Raw genomic sequence first — 15,420 nt, forward strand, 5'->3', positions numbered from 1 at the left:
AAAAATACATAAAATACCATTTTTAATATTTAAAGAAAAGTAACCAACAAAGTTGTAACGTAATATGTATTAGATTAAACTATATTATGTTTGTTTTTATTTGTTACAGAGTCGAGATCCGCGAACATCACAAATCCTTAATTATACTTATTTTAAAAATGATGGATTGATCGTGAAATTGAAATTCATCTGTTCTCTGATGTAAAATTAATAAAGGTAGACATGTTACTGTACATGATAAAAAGCTTATCTATGTATGTGACGATACCATTTTCGATTCCAAGAAACAAATAACGAGTAATCAATAAGATGTGTTTTTTGACACTAATCATGGAGCTGCACAGGTCCGTAATATAGTGTCTACAAATTATACAGAACATACATATATTTGGTTTCAATTCTTAACTCCTACTCAAGTGTGATGCTGCCTTCAACCTATACTATTTTTATAACCTCGCTATAATTCTTTTATCGAGTATACTACAACAATTTCACTGCGATATTTTCGTAATAAACTGCATGACACACACACACATACAATACATGTAACATGCAAAACATGTCTGTAGATAGGAATTGGACTAGCCGAAGAAAAATATGGATCAATGTTTCTTTCTATGCGTAGGACGATAAGAATGAAGCAATATACATATGTATAATGTTCGTGCCCGACATTTATCGATTACGAATCATGTTTAATAAATTTAAAATAAAAATCTGAAATTTGCATTCAAATGTTACATTTTTTTAATTGTAATATAAACAATTTATGTTATATTTGATAACATTTTATTATTACGGGTTCGTCCTTGAAAATAAATCAATTACATCTAATTTAAAAGTACTATTTATGTAACAGATAAATGTATATATTCATTAATTACTTTTAAACATTTCCACTTTTCTTGTTTCATTATTTATTGTACTTTCTTTGCTTAACAATGATCAATATTATTTTAATTGTTTTATACCTTCATCTGACATTTAAAATTACTGATTTGTTCTTTTCATTATATGCGAAAAATAAAACAATAATAGAAATAATTTGAATAGCCTGATATTATTTGTAATTTCACATGTGTATCATGATGCTAAAACTTACCACTCTAAAGTGGTAATACGATATATAATGACGATATAGTGTTTTTAATAAAAAAAAAAAATGCGCTATTATCGATCTATAATTACAACTTAATATCGGCTGAATAAATGTACCGGAAAATGTATGCCCCACGTTCAGGGACATGTTTAAATAAGGATACACGAGCCAATAGAAGTAATAAAGTCAATACCGTCCTCTATAAAATACTGGATAAAAATTTATAATTGAACGTCCATTGTATAGGTTAATAAATTGCATATCAATGTTAATTATCACGTGGATCCAACATAATCGAATAAAAACATAAAGTAATAAACATGAAATTAATACTATTTATGTAAATTTAATAATTACCTTATACATAAATAGAAATACTATTTATTAATATTTTATACCATCGTGAAAAATTTGTTTCATTATTTAATGAAAAAAATTAGAACCATAGAAATTTTATTTAAAATTTAAAAATGAAAAGACTGGATACATTGCAGAATTTTCTGACATTAATTTACAACATATTTAATTATCTCGCTTTTTATAGTCGAAAATTTCAAGACAAAATGGAAAATTTAATGATTATGTTTTCGAAAATCGAATGATGTCAGTCCTGTATTATCACTATTATTATTATTATTAAATTTCATGAATTTCTTCCTAAATTACTTCATAGATATAAAGTAATATACAAGGACTAAGCGTGTAAGAACACGTGTGAGATCACATTTCAATGAATTACACTTTATAATGTTCTAGTAATAAATGTGTAAAATATATTTTCCCGTGCTTCGATATCGAGGGAGTGTCCTAGTTTAAAGAAAATCATATAAATAGATTGTTATAGTACATAGTATATAAAAAATGTTATTCTTTCTAAATGAAACATATAATATTATCTCAAACAATGATTCAAGTAGATAATCACGCAGGATCGTGAGTAACAGTTACGTGCATTGTCCGCCATAGAGACGTTAGCGCGCTTAATTATTAACAAGGCTGTATGGGTAGCATCGATGAATGAATCCTGTTGCGCAGACCGGTAGCTTTCATTGTAGAAGAGTTGATAGCTACTGAGCTACTGTATAGTGTATAGTCAGTCGGAGTCGCGGGGTGAACGTTGGTGCGCGAGTTTCGCTCGGTTGTTTTTTCCGTGATTTTGGAGCGAGAACCGCGACCAAAGACACTAGACCGAATAGACGGTACGATTGTTCGCGGACAGAATGATCAGCGTGTCAATTAACAAAGGTTTCTTGGAGAACATGCAGAAGAAGAGATGTTTTCAAAACGAAAACGACGGTCAGTAAAACTAAAGGGAGCAGGCGTGGACTGTGGGTTCGAGACGGGCGTGGGGATGAACTCTACGGGGAATGCGAGAGGGAGGAGGACTGGGGCGCTTCCTGTGGTTGGCATTAGCCTAAAAAAGCTCCATAAACAGAATCGCGGCCGAATGTCTTTTCAATGCAACGAAAATGGTGAAGTGTGGGAAAAGGTGGGCATTGAGTAAAGGCTTCGACAGCTCGAACCATGACAGAGGCATCAGAGGAGTAAGTAGTACTGTAATGCCTTCGGTACTTTCCACCGATTCTTCTCTCCTGAAACACGAAATGTCCGTGCCTATGGCTAGAACTCCTGCATTCTCTTCGATATCACGTCTGCGATTCCCTACCTGACAGCTCTCTTCGACTCTCTCTTACCTCTCTTACCTCTTACCTCTCATGTAAACATTTTCGACACGTATCAGTCAACACGTTTCACGTCTCTCGAATTTACCTCAACCCCCGAAATAATTCTCTCCCTCTACAAGATGTGTCACACTCTTTAGACGTCCGTAGAAATTTACACATGCAACGTATGATTTCGGTTAGAGTGTTGGTGTGTTATCCCGTGTTCGTGTAGGGTTGACCGTTCATTCATTAAATCGATGTCAGCGCGTAACATCTGCTATCTCGTTGTGTATAACATGATTCTTTGGCTTCACGAATATATCGGTCTTGCGCGTTTTTAAACTATTTCTTTTGATGCCATGCCGATTCGGATGTTTCTTCTTTAGTGTAAAATTGTTAATAAAATTTTATTTGCCATATCTTTCATTTGGTACATACATATAAGTATGTTAAACTTACCTGATATTAAAATATTTTATTGATTTTTCTCATAATAAAAAATGCACTGTGAGCTTTCACATAGAATAATAGTATGCGTTGTATCCTTTGATAGTTTCTTAAGCAAATTAATAAGTGCGCTGTAGTTAAGAATACAATATTAAATTGACATTATTCAATAACTTAGATTATTAACTTATTGACATTCCTAATGTAAAGCTTGTCCTATCATTCTTGTCAATATTTATGACACATATCATGTATCATAACACGTTAAGGTAACAGTTTAGGTACTTGTAGAAATTTACAAATGCAAAGTATGAATTTCATTGGAGTATCGGTGTGTTATCTTATGTTTATATATGGTCTATTTATTCATAAAATTAATATTGGTGAATGACATCTTCTATGTAATGGTGTTTAATATAGAATCTTTTTCATATACGTTGATACAATTGTAATGTTACATCTAGTGAGAAGTTTCTTCTTAAGTGTAAAATATTTGTCATATGTTTTGTGTCATACATACATATATACAAATGTTTACCAATATTAAAATATTTTATTCACTTTTCTTAGATATTAGGTGCAGGAAAGAGTTCTGTATTTTTGGTTTTACGCAGTTCAGGACATTATTTTGAATTCAAAATGCAACATAAACTTATGAAAACTTTATGGAGTAGCTTTGTGTGAATGAAAAACTATTTTTAATAATTTATGTGAAATGGACAAAATTCCCAATTCAATTTCCCTATAATAAAGTTTGAATTTTCCTGAAAAACTCTTTCCTTTACTTAATAGTTTATTTTAAGTAATTTAATAAATATATTCCTGCTAAGAATATTAATAATTTAGATTGACATTTATCAACCTATAATATTAATTTCTTGACATTTCACTTTTAGTGGTAACTATCTGGTGAGGGTTCGGGCCCAGGTAATGACAAGGGACGATAGTTCTGGTGGCTGGGTTCCGTTAAGTGGCGGTGGTTTAGCCAATGTTTCGGTTAGACGAAGAGCTACTTCTTCAAGTGGCCACCAGTCGAATAATATCAATGGATCTGGTATTTCAACTTCGACTGTTATACCCTCTATTACCAACTCTACACACTCTGTATCAATTACAGCTGTTGCTCCTGTTCAAAGTCATGGATCTTCTAGTTCCCCACCTGGTGCGACTAAGAAGAGACATGAGTATCTCATTTATGGAAAACGGATCACCGATCAATCAGTAATGTTCATATTTATTCTTAACATTTATTTAAGAGCATTGAACTGGGTTTTGTTAAAAAATGATTTACGCATTTTTGTTCGTTTATTGAAGCAAAAAAAAAACAGTAAAAGAATTCGTTTCTTTTTTGCTTCAAACAGCTGCCATTTTCTTATCCAAAGGATTTTTAGAAAATCACAAACAGTAATGCTCCCCCAAATTTATTCTACTTTAATAATTCGAAATCCCGTTTTTGGTTCAGATAAACTAGCAGGGCTGTGAGCGCCCCGCGCAGAGCAAACGACGCCATGTATTTATTTATTTGATCTGAGTTGGAGCCGCCATTTTGGACTCTTTTTTCATAAAAAAATTAAAATTTTGTTTCCAATTATACACGAATTTATTACTTTGAAACCTATATCCAAAAGTATTTATTTTATATTGAAAACTAGTTCCAGAACTTCACACATGTTTCATGCATCTCAACGGTAACCTCCCCTTAAGCTTTGAATGATTACCAAGTTCTGAATGGCTATAATTATATTAGCCTTAATGTTATACCTTACATTTTAGTCAGTCATTTTGATATACCGTTATTTTTTTTACAGGTTGTTCTTAGCTGTACAATTAAAAAAGATTTTGAATACAATAAGGTAATGCCAACTTTTCATCACTGGAGGACAGGGGAGAAAAGATTTGGACTGACATTTCAAACTGCTGCAGATGCAAGAGCTTTCGATAAAGGTGTTCGTACGGCTGTTGAAGAATTATTAGAAGGTAGATCGTTGTTTTAATTATATCTTTTCTTTCAATAAATTTAGTAACTAACATAAAAGAATAACGTTTAATTTACATTTACGTTCCAATAATTTACTTATCATTTTGCTGCTACTTTTTATGGAATGTGCAAATGGTAAGAATGTTAGACTTTATAAATATTAATTGCATTGCTGGATCATGAATCTTTTGTGTAATTTACATAATCTTGTTTATCATGTAGGGTTGGCTAATTCAACATTATGTGGTAATACATTAGATGCTGGCGATGAGGATGTTTTCATGGTAAGCATTAAATGAAGATAAATAGAGTATAATGGCACAAATAAAATAAAATTTATTTTGTAGGCTTTGAACTTACCAGTGGAACCGTCGGAACCACGTCCGTCATCGGATACACCTCATGGCATAGTTCGAGTGCCCAATTATCATTCCCAAAGTTCAGATCTTCCTGATTCGAAACCTATCCATTATATCGGCGGTTCATCTATAAAAGTACCGCCATCGCAACATCCTTTGGCATCGACTGCAGATGTTGGACCAGATAGCTATCCTTATGTGCAGCTCACAACCCTTAATCATGATTATTTATATCCCATTATCGATGATCATAAAGGAGACCGGTTAGATGGACATAATTCAAGTGGTTCTTTTAAGAAACCTAATATTATAGTATCTCAACCTTCTAAAAATACTATGAAACGTAATGTTCAATTACGATGTAAATATTGCCAAGAACTATATACAGAACAGCACAATCCTAGAGGATCTTGCGAATATGCTCCAGATCCTATTAAACGTGGAATCGCAAAAATTTCGTGTCTCTCGTGTGCTCAGGGTATGTTGTACCACTGTATGAGTGATGCTGACGGTGATTTTTCCCAGAACTCTTGCAGGTGAGCAAAATATACACACGTACTTTTTATCACTTTTATAAAATTCATTGGAACTATTTTCTCAGCTTTATAGTAAAGATGTTCAAAATGTAGATTCTTAATATTTATAATGTATTCGGTATTTGATCGATAATTAAATCGTTATTGTTTATTTTTGGAAATGTTACTTGTAGATAATTAAGAATACATTATAAATAAACATTAAATTGTGCAGTTGTAGCACAGAAGAAGGATGTGGACGCAGGTGGTTTGGTTTGGCATTATTGTCGCTGATCGTTCCTTGCTTGTGGATTTATCCTCCACTCAGAGCTGTACATTGGTGTGGCACGTCCTGTGGAATGTGTGGAGGACGTCACCATCCGATGGAATAACTGGAGGAACCCTTTGATATCTCTGCTCCATACTCTGTCCAATCAGCCAATCTTTCTTCATCACGTGGTGCTGTAGCCAATGTGTACGAATGTCATGATTTGAATATGGGTCGTTGTCAGAGGTATCAAAGGGGCAGACAGCTTCCAGTACATGCACTTATCCATCAGCGTCATCTCTGAAGTAATTTGTTAAAAAAAAAAGCAAAAGACCGAAAAAAATACGAGCATAAAGTATTGCATTTAGTCATAATACTATCTATATTCCATACATTTTGTATATTTTATTAGCAAAATGCATTATTTAGTCACACCTGTACATTAAACGATTTGAGAATGAACTTCATTTAGTATACTTCGAATGATGGGTCTATAATAACAGTATCTGGACTAACCAACTGTTTGTGATACATGGTGCACACTTGAGAATTCAATGAAGAAATGAGGACATGCAAAATTGTATATTACCAAGTTGGAAGTTAAGTTTTGCTTTGTGCGAAACTTTTTACAATAAAAGTAACTGTTTGCTATACGATTATAGAAATTTTGATTTTATTATATGTAAATTGAAGATATTATTTATTAAACTTGTTCATTTTTTTCGTAAAATGTAAAGTGATAACATTTTGTCACTACAAAATGTATTATTTGGATTCTTTTTCATTCTTCTTATGAAATTTTATATGTCTTTATAATCAAACCCAGTGTCGACAATATTTGTACTATACACTTTTATATGATTTTTCTAGAAAAAATTGAGTTAGCTTTGATTCAATTACAAATTATATACAAAATGTATGTTTATCTTTTAAGCCTTAGGTATTTAACAGGCAAAAATAAAGATTTCTAATCTATTTCAGTAATTAGCAAAACTGGTTGAAAAAGCTAGTTGCACATTCACAAATAAGTATCAAAATTAATGTTAAAAATTCTATGACGATGAATGTTTATAACAAACAATTTTTTTATTATCAAAATGCAATTTCGTTCTTAAGGTACCTTTGTATTGTGCTCTTTCTATTTTAAAAATATCATTAATATTTATATAGTCATTTATTCGTTAAATGGAATTTCTTATGCTACTACGTTGGTGTAATATTAAATGCTAAATTATATCAGTATTTACTAGCATGGTACTTTCAGTACGATCAATCTTATTGTTACTTCATTCACAATGAAGATAAGTTTAAGAAACTTCGATAATATAATATATTATTAGTTTGAGGCTTATCACACATTGAAATATATTTTCAATTTTAGGATGAATGATAAAAATAGTTTTACATTATTGTAAACATGTATCTATATTGAAGAAAAACTTATCCATACTTGATTTCTTGCTTTTTATAGACTGCTATGGATTGTTTACAAATCGGAATCTCTATTCTATAATGTATTATATTTCTGTAACATATATATTTAGTATTGTTAAGAAAATTCTAATTTACATCTATATGTACTCCTAATTATTTTTTTAAGTTCACTAATAATTAATAGATAGTTCATTTTATTTTATGTATTCTACAATAATTGAATGATATGCACACCATTTGAATGTTTAGAAAATTAAGATGCTTTTGAGAGAGGGATGCAGTTGGTCTTTAACAATAATTCTGCTTATTATTGATCTTATTGAACGTTCTTTATTATCAGCTTTACAAACCATAATATATGGTTTTTTAGAATTTCACGCACACTAAGAATCTGAATTTTATATGTAAATTTTAATTGAAAGGAAGTTAACTTTGAATTTATTAAAACGCTATGGTTAATTAAGTGTTTTATAAAAGTATAGCTGTTTGTTTGTTTGCTCAGATTATGTGATCATAAATATCATTGAAAGAGATTCAATTATAATGTTTACAATTTTTACATTATTTTTAAAATATAATTTATAATAAATAGATGATACAGTCAGATGCAGCTTTCGAATAACAATATAAATTAATTATTAAACGGTTCGATTCACCGCATCTCCAATCCTTTTGCAGACATTTAGTTATTAAAAAAAAGAAGTACGAAATATTTGATTTATGGAATATGGTGGAAGACTACAAATCAATATTATCATTCAATAGGTTTTGTTATATCTTATATTTCTAGTCCAATGATAGGGATGTATTTTAATTCTTTTGTGATTGAAACAACTTATATCAAAATTTACTTTTTCTCGAAATTTTACGTGATATATGTATAGTACTTTTAAATCTTTACAAAGTATGTAATGTCTTAAAAAAAGAAACGTTTAGAATATTTTCCGTATAATGTACAATATATTTAATTTTCTTTTTATTAATCTTAGGATAATGCTGTTAGATTCTTGTTTATAATTATCGTTTATTAAAATTATGTGACCTAGTTAAATGGTTCAAACTGTTTACACGCTCAAATTTATGTTTGCCTTTACAAGTTTGTTACTTCATGAAGTCAGTTAATGTTCGTAAAACTTATCCCCTAAGCTCAATAACTATTTTTCATACACACATAGACAATTATAACGAAAAAAATACGAAAAAGATTTTGTCTTTTACAATCTAAATATACATATATTTATATTTGTTCATTTTCAGATCAATTATAAATAATACTCTATGAAATTTGCACAAAATAAAGATGCGATGGCTTTTTTCTAGATAAATATTATTATATCCAATACTATATTCTTTTTTTACAATTTATATATTCAACAGGTAATACAGTATTTATATGTACACACAGGTATGTCACACTATTTTTTATGTTAGGAGAGTAATGTGAATATAATGTTATTTTTACAGCTACATAAATTTTCTATATTTTTAACTGTAATTAATTTAACAGAACTTCAGTTTCTATAAGTGATTTTTAGTATATCATAGAGAATGCAATGTTTTACTAGATTAAAAAACAAATGCCAGTATATTCAATGGATATATGAGATACATTGAGTTATAAAATTGCCTTCAACAGAACAATATTAATTAGACTTTCATTTTGATAATGATTATATTTGCACTTTTATTGAATGAGCTTAGGGGTACATTGCGCAAAAATTATATAATTGGACTCGCTATACATGTAATGTACAATTCAATAAACATACATTGTACACTTGATGCGAATCAAGAAATATTTTTATTACAAAAATTCTATGAAGATTTATAAAACTTTAAATTTGTCAACTATGTAAATATTAACTTGTTTACCGCCATAGAAATTAATAGTTTAATTTCGATATTAAACAAATCATCTTTGTCGATTTAAAGTATTCCATTGATAATTTTAATTGCAGTTTCTATTTGTATGATATTTGATTAAATATCATGATCTTTTCTTAATTACAAATAAGTACAAAAGTTATTTTTTCAATAAGTCTGTTGTGATGACTCATACCAAATGAGAAATACACATGTAATCATCTTCGCAAGTGTAGTTTTGTACAACATTGTATGGCAGGATGAATGTGTTTCTATTTAAATTCTTTTAATTACGAAGTATGAGTGCAGGGTGTGATTGATTTGAGATGTTATAACGTGTCTATAATTATAGTGATCAATGAATGTAGTTTGTACGATAATAATTATGACAATTTTGATGATAATAATTATCGACACAGAGACAGATGTATATGCATAAATCAACATGCAAGTTGCGTACGCGTATACGAACTGATGAACGTGGAAACTTATGCACATTTAAAAAATATGTGTACACAAAGCTATTGTGAAAATAGTCAAACTGAGAAAATACATAAAGGTGCCTGCCAAGAGTACAAAATGTGTACCACATTATTGGCAGCGCTCAAGCGTGAACAGTTAACAAAAAAACTTATAGGGTATTTTCACTGATAATGTAAATGCTGCAAGGTTAATGATTACGATTTTAATTCACAGATTCATTATATCATAAATGTTTAAATCCTGTATCATTGTAATTAAAGATATGTATCATAATCCAAATGTATAAGAAATAAATATATTGTACCATGATGAAATGTCATATAAATCAAGTTTGTTGCTCTGAAAGTTTATGAAATATATTAAAGTACTTTCTGAAAATATAATGTTTTCTTATATTATTGTTTATTAAAAACATTAAAGTACGTAAAATTCGATTTATATATTATATAATACACGTATTTTACTAATTGTATAAACAAAATATGTACAGATGTTAGTTACTGGTATAACTTATATACAAAGCAAAAGATACACTAATGTGGAGTTGGTGTATGACCATCTACATAGAAATTCCTTGTTGCTTGAGGTAGCTCCAATTCTATGCCATCTAAATCTTTTGTTAGTATTATTTGGCAACCTAAAAATAAGAAATTACACTTTAGTACTTTGTAAAATTCATCTTCAGTATAAAGTATGTTGAACTTTTTTTTAAGAACCTAATCTTGAATTTTCCTTCAAAAAAGGTGCTAAATCTAACAAATCTTCTTCTTTTTCTTCGGCTATTGAAAGTTTGTCTATATAATCATGATGCACATATACATGACAAGTGGTACATGCAAGAGAAGCTTCGCAAGCACCTTCCATTTCAATTCCATATCTATGAGCCAAATATAATGCATTATCTCCCACTTTTCCCCTTACAGGAATTCTTTTTCCTGTTTTGTCAATAAATGTTACATTTACACTAAAAAATATAAACATCAAGTTGTATTCAAGTAAACTTTATAATATCCAGTTTTGACAAGTTTGGCAAGTATGACTGCTATTAAAAATGAACAAATTTTACATTGGAAATAAAGTTCATTAATGAATTCTACAAAATTTAATTAAAAAAATTCACAACTTCAAACACATCCAACATGTATGTATTATTAGATACAGGAAATATTATACAAGTTTTTTTAGTGCTGTATTCATACACGAGATACAGATCTGGATTATGTGAATTTTGCAGATACAATTTTCAAGTTAATAATTAAACAAATCTGTGAGCAAACTCAACAACTGAAGTTATTTGTTTAACCACTTTTTTTTTTATTTTCAAATTCAGTGTCTATAATTGCAAAGAAAGATGTTGAATAAAAATATTAGTCAATGTCAGTCATACTTGCTAAATTGTTACATGTTTTGTATGTTTGTATTCGACATAAACGCGGTAAAATGTATTTTTTAATAATTTGTAATATACGACAATTTTACCTACACCTCAGCTTCTGACTTTGGATCTTGCATTTCATATTCACCGTGAAAGCAATCTAAAAAATGTTTATCAATGATATAAAATAATAGTTTAAATACATTTGGATTTTACGTTTAAACTATATGTTTACATTGTTTTGAGCGACATCTATGGATGCATGTTATAAAAATATAATATAATTACATTTCGATGTGTGAATTTTGTAATTTGGTGTTATCGTTAACTTATTCACAGGTAAAAGTGTCCTTTTTATCATGTGCTTCCACATCCAACGTCTCAAAATAAATGTCATTTTTATTGTCACCTTGAGTCCAGTTTTTACTTCTATATTATGACGAGGATACGCGCACTGTACAAACTAAATTCACACGAAACTCGAGAATAGACCCCCAGGGGGGGTCAATTGACAACTGATCAAAGACACAGTCAGCCAATGAGATTTTCTGTCGTAATCACATGATTTTATTTACTCAAATTTCTTTTCAATGAACAAAATACAAATAGGTTAATATTTAAATATCAATATATTTATACGATTCGTTGATCGATAAAATTGCAATTATAAGTTTCAAAGAAATAAACACAAAAATGAAATTGAGAAGTAAAATTTTGTTTAGTCCTTCTTTTATTATTAACAATCAAATTCTGATTTTTTTAAAGATAAAATTACATTTTATATTGTTCTGATAACATCTGTTTTCTTTTTATTTGTAACTTTTGTAATATAACAATCATATTTTTATAATAGAATAGAATAGAATATTGATATGTATGTATGTACTTTGAATAGAACGCACTATGAACGCTATGTAACAAATAGCGAAACATGGATGTGATTCATACTTCCTGTTGTTGTCAGCCCTGATCCCTGATTCATAGGATCATGGTTGACCGATTGGGTTAGTTTGTATCCCATTTATTATTATTTAATTATTCTTATATATTTCACGAAAAACGTTAATTATTTTTTATATAACACTGTAAAATATGCGATATTCGCTTCAGCTCAACCAGTCAAAGATTTCTTTTTCTTCGTATATTCTAATATTTGTACTATTTGCATCGAATAACGGTGTAGCTCAGTAGCTTGTGTTTTTGACAGTTAAACATAATACATTATATATATATATATATATATATATGAATTAATACAAAAAAATAGCAAATCCTTTATTCGATTCTATTTATTTGTGCGTACTTCTCTAAGAATCAAAATTACAAGTTATTTACTTCAACGATTTTATACGATAAATAGGAAGGCTAATGCCATTTAATTCATTTCTGACATGTATCGTTTCAAGACATGTGACATTTGTTCCGGTTCAATAATAAGAAGATTCACATTTTGCATGTTCTACAACTTGTGAGATTTGCATTGGGGAACAGTGTAGCTTTGTAGTTTATGTTTATGGCAATTAAATGGAATACATAATATATGTATTCTCGAAACAAAATACCCAATATTTCATTAAATTTGATCTATTACCTGATATTTTTTTATACAATAGCGATTAAAAATTATTTAATTTTTATTCTGTATGTTGCAGTAAACAGCGAAGCCAATGCTAGGCGTATTGGCATGGTCGAAAACTGCTTTGGCAGTTCTGGTCAGGTACATGTGATATTATAGAAATATTAATTTTTTCACACCTGGATTTACAATATCGCGAAAATTAAAAGAAAGAATGTTAGATATAGAACAATCAATATTGTTTATTATTACCTACAAGAAATGACAATAAAATAATGTTTGAAGTTAACCCAAATATACCATTTATTTTAGCCACTTGCAGTACCTGGAAGAGTTTTAGTTGGAGAAGGTGTTCTAACAAAAATGTGTAGAAAAAAACCAAAACCAAGACAGTTTTTCTTATTTAACGATATATTGGTTTATGGAAACATTGTAATAAATAAAAAAAAGGTATGTCAACGTTAACATTTTATTAATTTACTTACAGGTAATTAATTATAAATTATGCAACCTGACACTATCATTCGTTAATGTAATCATTTATAATTGAATAAACATTCAAACAAATGTATACTTTTTTTTTGTTAATAGTACAATAAACAGCACATTATACCACTTGAAGAAGTTAAATTGGAGTCTGTGGCCGACGATGGTCGTAAGTTATATTTTTTAATACCATTTTATCATATTTTTTTTTATTTCTGTTTAGGTATATCATATTCGATGACATCAAACATCTCGTTACATGTTATCTGTATAACTCTATTTTTTTACAGTCCAACAATAATACAATTATTTCCCTTAAGAGTATTTTCTTTTAGATTTTGAATGGTATTTCGAAATTTATAAAAATTTTCTAGGCTACTAATCTATTTTACAGTGCATACATTTAGCGTTGCAAGTGTTTACAGTTCCGTAAAGATAGTAGAGTAATTCATCATTATTTATAGAATATCGCAATGGTTGGCTCATAAAAACAGTAACAAAGTCATTTGCTGTTTATGCTGCCACTGCAACAGAGAAACAAGAATGGATGGCTCACATTACAAAATGTATAGAGGATTTATTAAGAAAGAGTAAGTAATTCTTAGTATCGTGACTAGAAAATATAACCGTATATATCTACTTATATACGTACTATGTTTAAATTTTGAACACGTTTTTGTTGATAGGTGGTAAAAAACCAGTCGAAGTTCATGCAGCTGTATGGGTACCAGATAATGACGCTACAATCTGTATGCACTGTAATAAGACACAATTTACAGTCTTAAATAGACGAGTATGTGGAGAATTATTTTTTCGAATCATTGCAAAACATAATTTCACAATATTAAAAGTTCAATCAAACTTTTTCCAGCACCATTGTAGACAGTGCGGAGCCGTGGTATGTGGACCGTGCAGTAATAAGAAGTTATTACTGCCTGGACAAGGAAATGGAAAAGCGGTTAGAGTCTGTTTACAATGTTATGATGCAGCTAGTAAAGTAAAAGCATCATCTCCAACGACTGTTGACAATCTAAATAATAAGGACCAACAACGCAATTCTGCTGATAGTTCGGGAGGGGACAGTTCTGGTGATGATGACGATGAAAATAAGGAAGAAAAGCATGATGAGGTAATGTATTTGATCGAAAATTTTTTGTTTTGTATCAATGACAATACATGTTATGTTACACAATTTTATATTGTTACAGCCTAAATTTTACTCTCCGCTTGCCCCATGAAGTTGACCACATTATTTTAAAATAAAGAAAACTGCGGACGAACAAATTATTCAAACCGATATTTTTTAAAATTAATAACTTTAAATTGTCAATATTTTAAACTTATAGTAATCTAAAAATTATTAACCTTTTTGGTACTTATAGCAATTTGATAATTGGATACCCTTTTGGCACGCGAGTCCACTATACTGAACTATTGATAAGCGGATGTGAAAATAATACTCGAGGAGTACCGACGATAGTAACATTACATGTATAATTTAAGCCAATGAAATTAATGAGTAAGGCGAGTAGAACGCCTACTATCTTACAAGAGGTAAAGTACGAGAAAGTGCCTAAACCTCAAAATTTAATATCTACTATGGTTCAAGCATTGTATATGCTATACAGGGTGTCCCAAAAGTCGGGGAGGAGCCGGAAATGGGGGATAGCTGAGACGATTCTGAACAATTTCCTTTGCAAAAATGTCGGATGGGGCTTCGTTAAGGAGATATTAAGAGAAAACCCCGACCAATCAGAGCGCGCGTAGACCGTTCGAGCGGCCGCGGTAGCGAAGGCTACGCGCTAGGCGGCAACGTCAATGTCCTTCGGCCGCTCGAACGGTCTACGCGCGCTCTGATTGGTCGGGGTTTTCT

General features: G+C 30.1%; 3 protein-coding genes across 7 annotated transcripts; 2 read left to right on the forward strand and 1 right to left on the reverse strand.

Moving 5' to 3' along the window:
• Positions 1 to 1,713: 1,713 nt before the first annotated feature.
• Positions 1,714 to 8,815, forward strand: LOC128890945 (sprouty-related, EVH1 domain-containing protein 3). 3 transcript variants are annotated; one of them, XM_054149988.1, is made up of 7 exons: positions 1,714 to 2,643; positions 4,107 to 4,264; positions 4,328 to 4,431; positions 5,019 to 5,187; positions 5,411 to 5,472; positions 5,536 to 6,083; positions 6,298 to 8,815. In XM_054149988.1, the coding sequence occupies exons 1-7, from the start codon at positions 2,624 to 2,626 to the stop codon at positions 6,452 to 6,454; spliced, it is 1,218 nt and encodes a 405-aa protein (XP_054005963.1). In that variant the 5' UTR covers positions 1,714 to 2,623; the 3' UTR covers positions 6,455 to 8,815. The 3 variants fall into 3 exon arrangements, with proteins under 3 accessions (XP_054005963.1, XP_054005961.1, XP_054005962.1); XM_054149986.1 differs by having other exon boundaries at positions 1,718 to 2,643; positions 4,107 to 4,431; XM_054149987.1 differs by having other exon boundaries at positions 1,720 to 2,643; positions 4,107 to 4,431; positions 5,447 to 5,472.
• On the reverse strand, positions 6,647 to 12,060 carry LOC128890951 (adrenodoxin-like protein 1, mitochondrial). Its single transcript, XM_054149996.1, has 4 exons — positions 11,774 to 12,060; positions 11,594 to 11,645; positions 10,827 to 11,074; positions 6,647 to 10,747 (listed from the first exon to the last, which is right to left on the reverse strand). The coding sequence occupies exons 1-4, from the start codon at positions 11,880 to 11,882 to the stop codon at positions 10,644 to 10,646; spliced, it is 513 nt and encodes a 170-aa protein (XP_054005971.1). The 5' UTR covers positions 11,883 to 12,060; the 3' UTR covers positions 6,647 to 10,643.
• Positions 12,061 to 12,392: 332 nt separating this feature from the next.
• On the forward strand, positions 12,393 to 14,932 carry LOC128890949 (pleckstrin homology domain-containing family F member 2). 3 transcript variants are annotated; one of them, XM_054149994.1, is made up of 8 exons: positions 12,393 to 12,489; positions 13,138 to 13,202; positions 13,374 to 13,511; positions 13,653 to 13,716; positions 14,081 to 14,137; positions 14,234 to 14,340; positions 14,419 to 14,676; positions 14,756 to 14,932. In XM_054149994.1, exons 1-8 carry the CDS (start codon positions 12,474 to 12,476, stop codon positions 14,783 to 14,785), a joined length of 735 nt encoding a protein of 244 aa, XP_054005969.1. In that variant the 5' UTR covers positions 12,393 to 12,473; the 3' UTR covers positions 14,786 to 14,932. The 3 variants fall into 3 exon arrangements, with proteins under 3 accessions (XP_054005969.1, XP_054005966.1, XP_054005967.1); XM_054149991.1 differs by having other exon boundaries at positions 12,400 to 12,489; positions 14,012 to 14,137; XM_054149992.1 differs by lacking the exon at positions 12,393 to 12,489 and adding an exon at positions 12,905 to 12,953 and having other exon boundaries at positions 14,012 to 14,137.
• The last annotated feature ends 488 nt before the right edge of the window (positions 14,933 to 15,420 follow it).

Source organism: Hylaeus anthracinus, unplaced genomic scaffold, assembly GCF_026225885.1.
Source record: "Hylaeus anthracinus isolate JK02 unplaced genomic scaffold, UHH_iyHylAnth1.0_haploid 12001, whole genome shotgun sequence".
Lineage (NCBI taxonomy): Eukaryota > Metazoa > Arthropoda > Insecta > Hymenoptera > Colletidae > Hylaeus > Hylaeus anthracinus.

Excerpts from the sequence above, each read along its gene's own strand:
- LOC128890945 (XM_054149986.1), top strand. The coding sequence starts at position 2,624 with ATGACAGAGGCATCAGAGGA. Across the intron at positions 5,473-5,535 it reads GCGATGAGGATGTTTTCATG|GCTTTGAACTTACCAGTGGA; the intron begins GTAAGCATTAAA and ends TTTATTTTGTAG. Across the intron at positions 6,084-6,297 it reads TTTTCCCAGAACTCTTGCAG|TTGTAGCACAGAAGAAGGAT; the intron begins GTGAGCAAAATA and ends TAAATTGTGCAG.
- LOC128890951 (XM_054149996.1), bottom strand. The coding sequence starts at position 11,882 with ATGACATTTATTTTGAGACGTTGGATGTGGAAGCACATGATAAAAAGG. Across the intron at positions 11,646-11,773 it reads CAAAATTCACACATCGAAAT|ATTGCTTTCACGGTGAATAT; the intron begins GTAATTATATTA and ends AACATTTTTTAG. Across the intron at positions 10,748-10,826 it reads GAAGGAAAATTCAAGATTAG|GTTGCCAAATAATACTAACA; the intron begins GTTCTTAAAAAA and ends TCTTATTTTTAG.
- LOC128890949 (XM_054149991.1), top strand. Across the intron at positions 13,717-14,011 it reads GTCTGTGGCCGACGATGGTC|AATATCGCAATGGTTGGCTC; the intron begins GTAAGTTATATT and ends CATTATTTATAG. Across the intron at positions 14,677-14,755 it reads AGGAAGAAAAGCATGATGAG|CCTAAATTTTACTCTCCGCT; the intron begins GTAATGTATTTG and ends ATATTGTTACAG.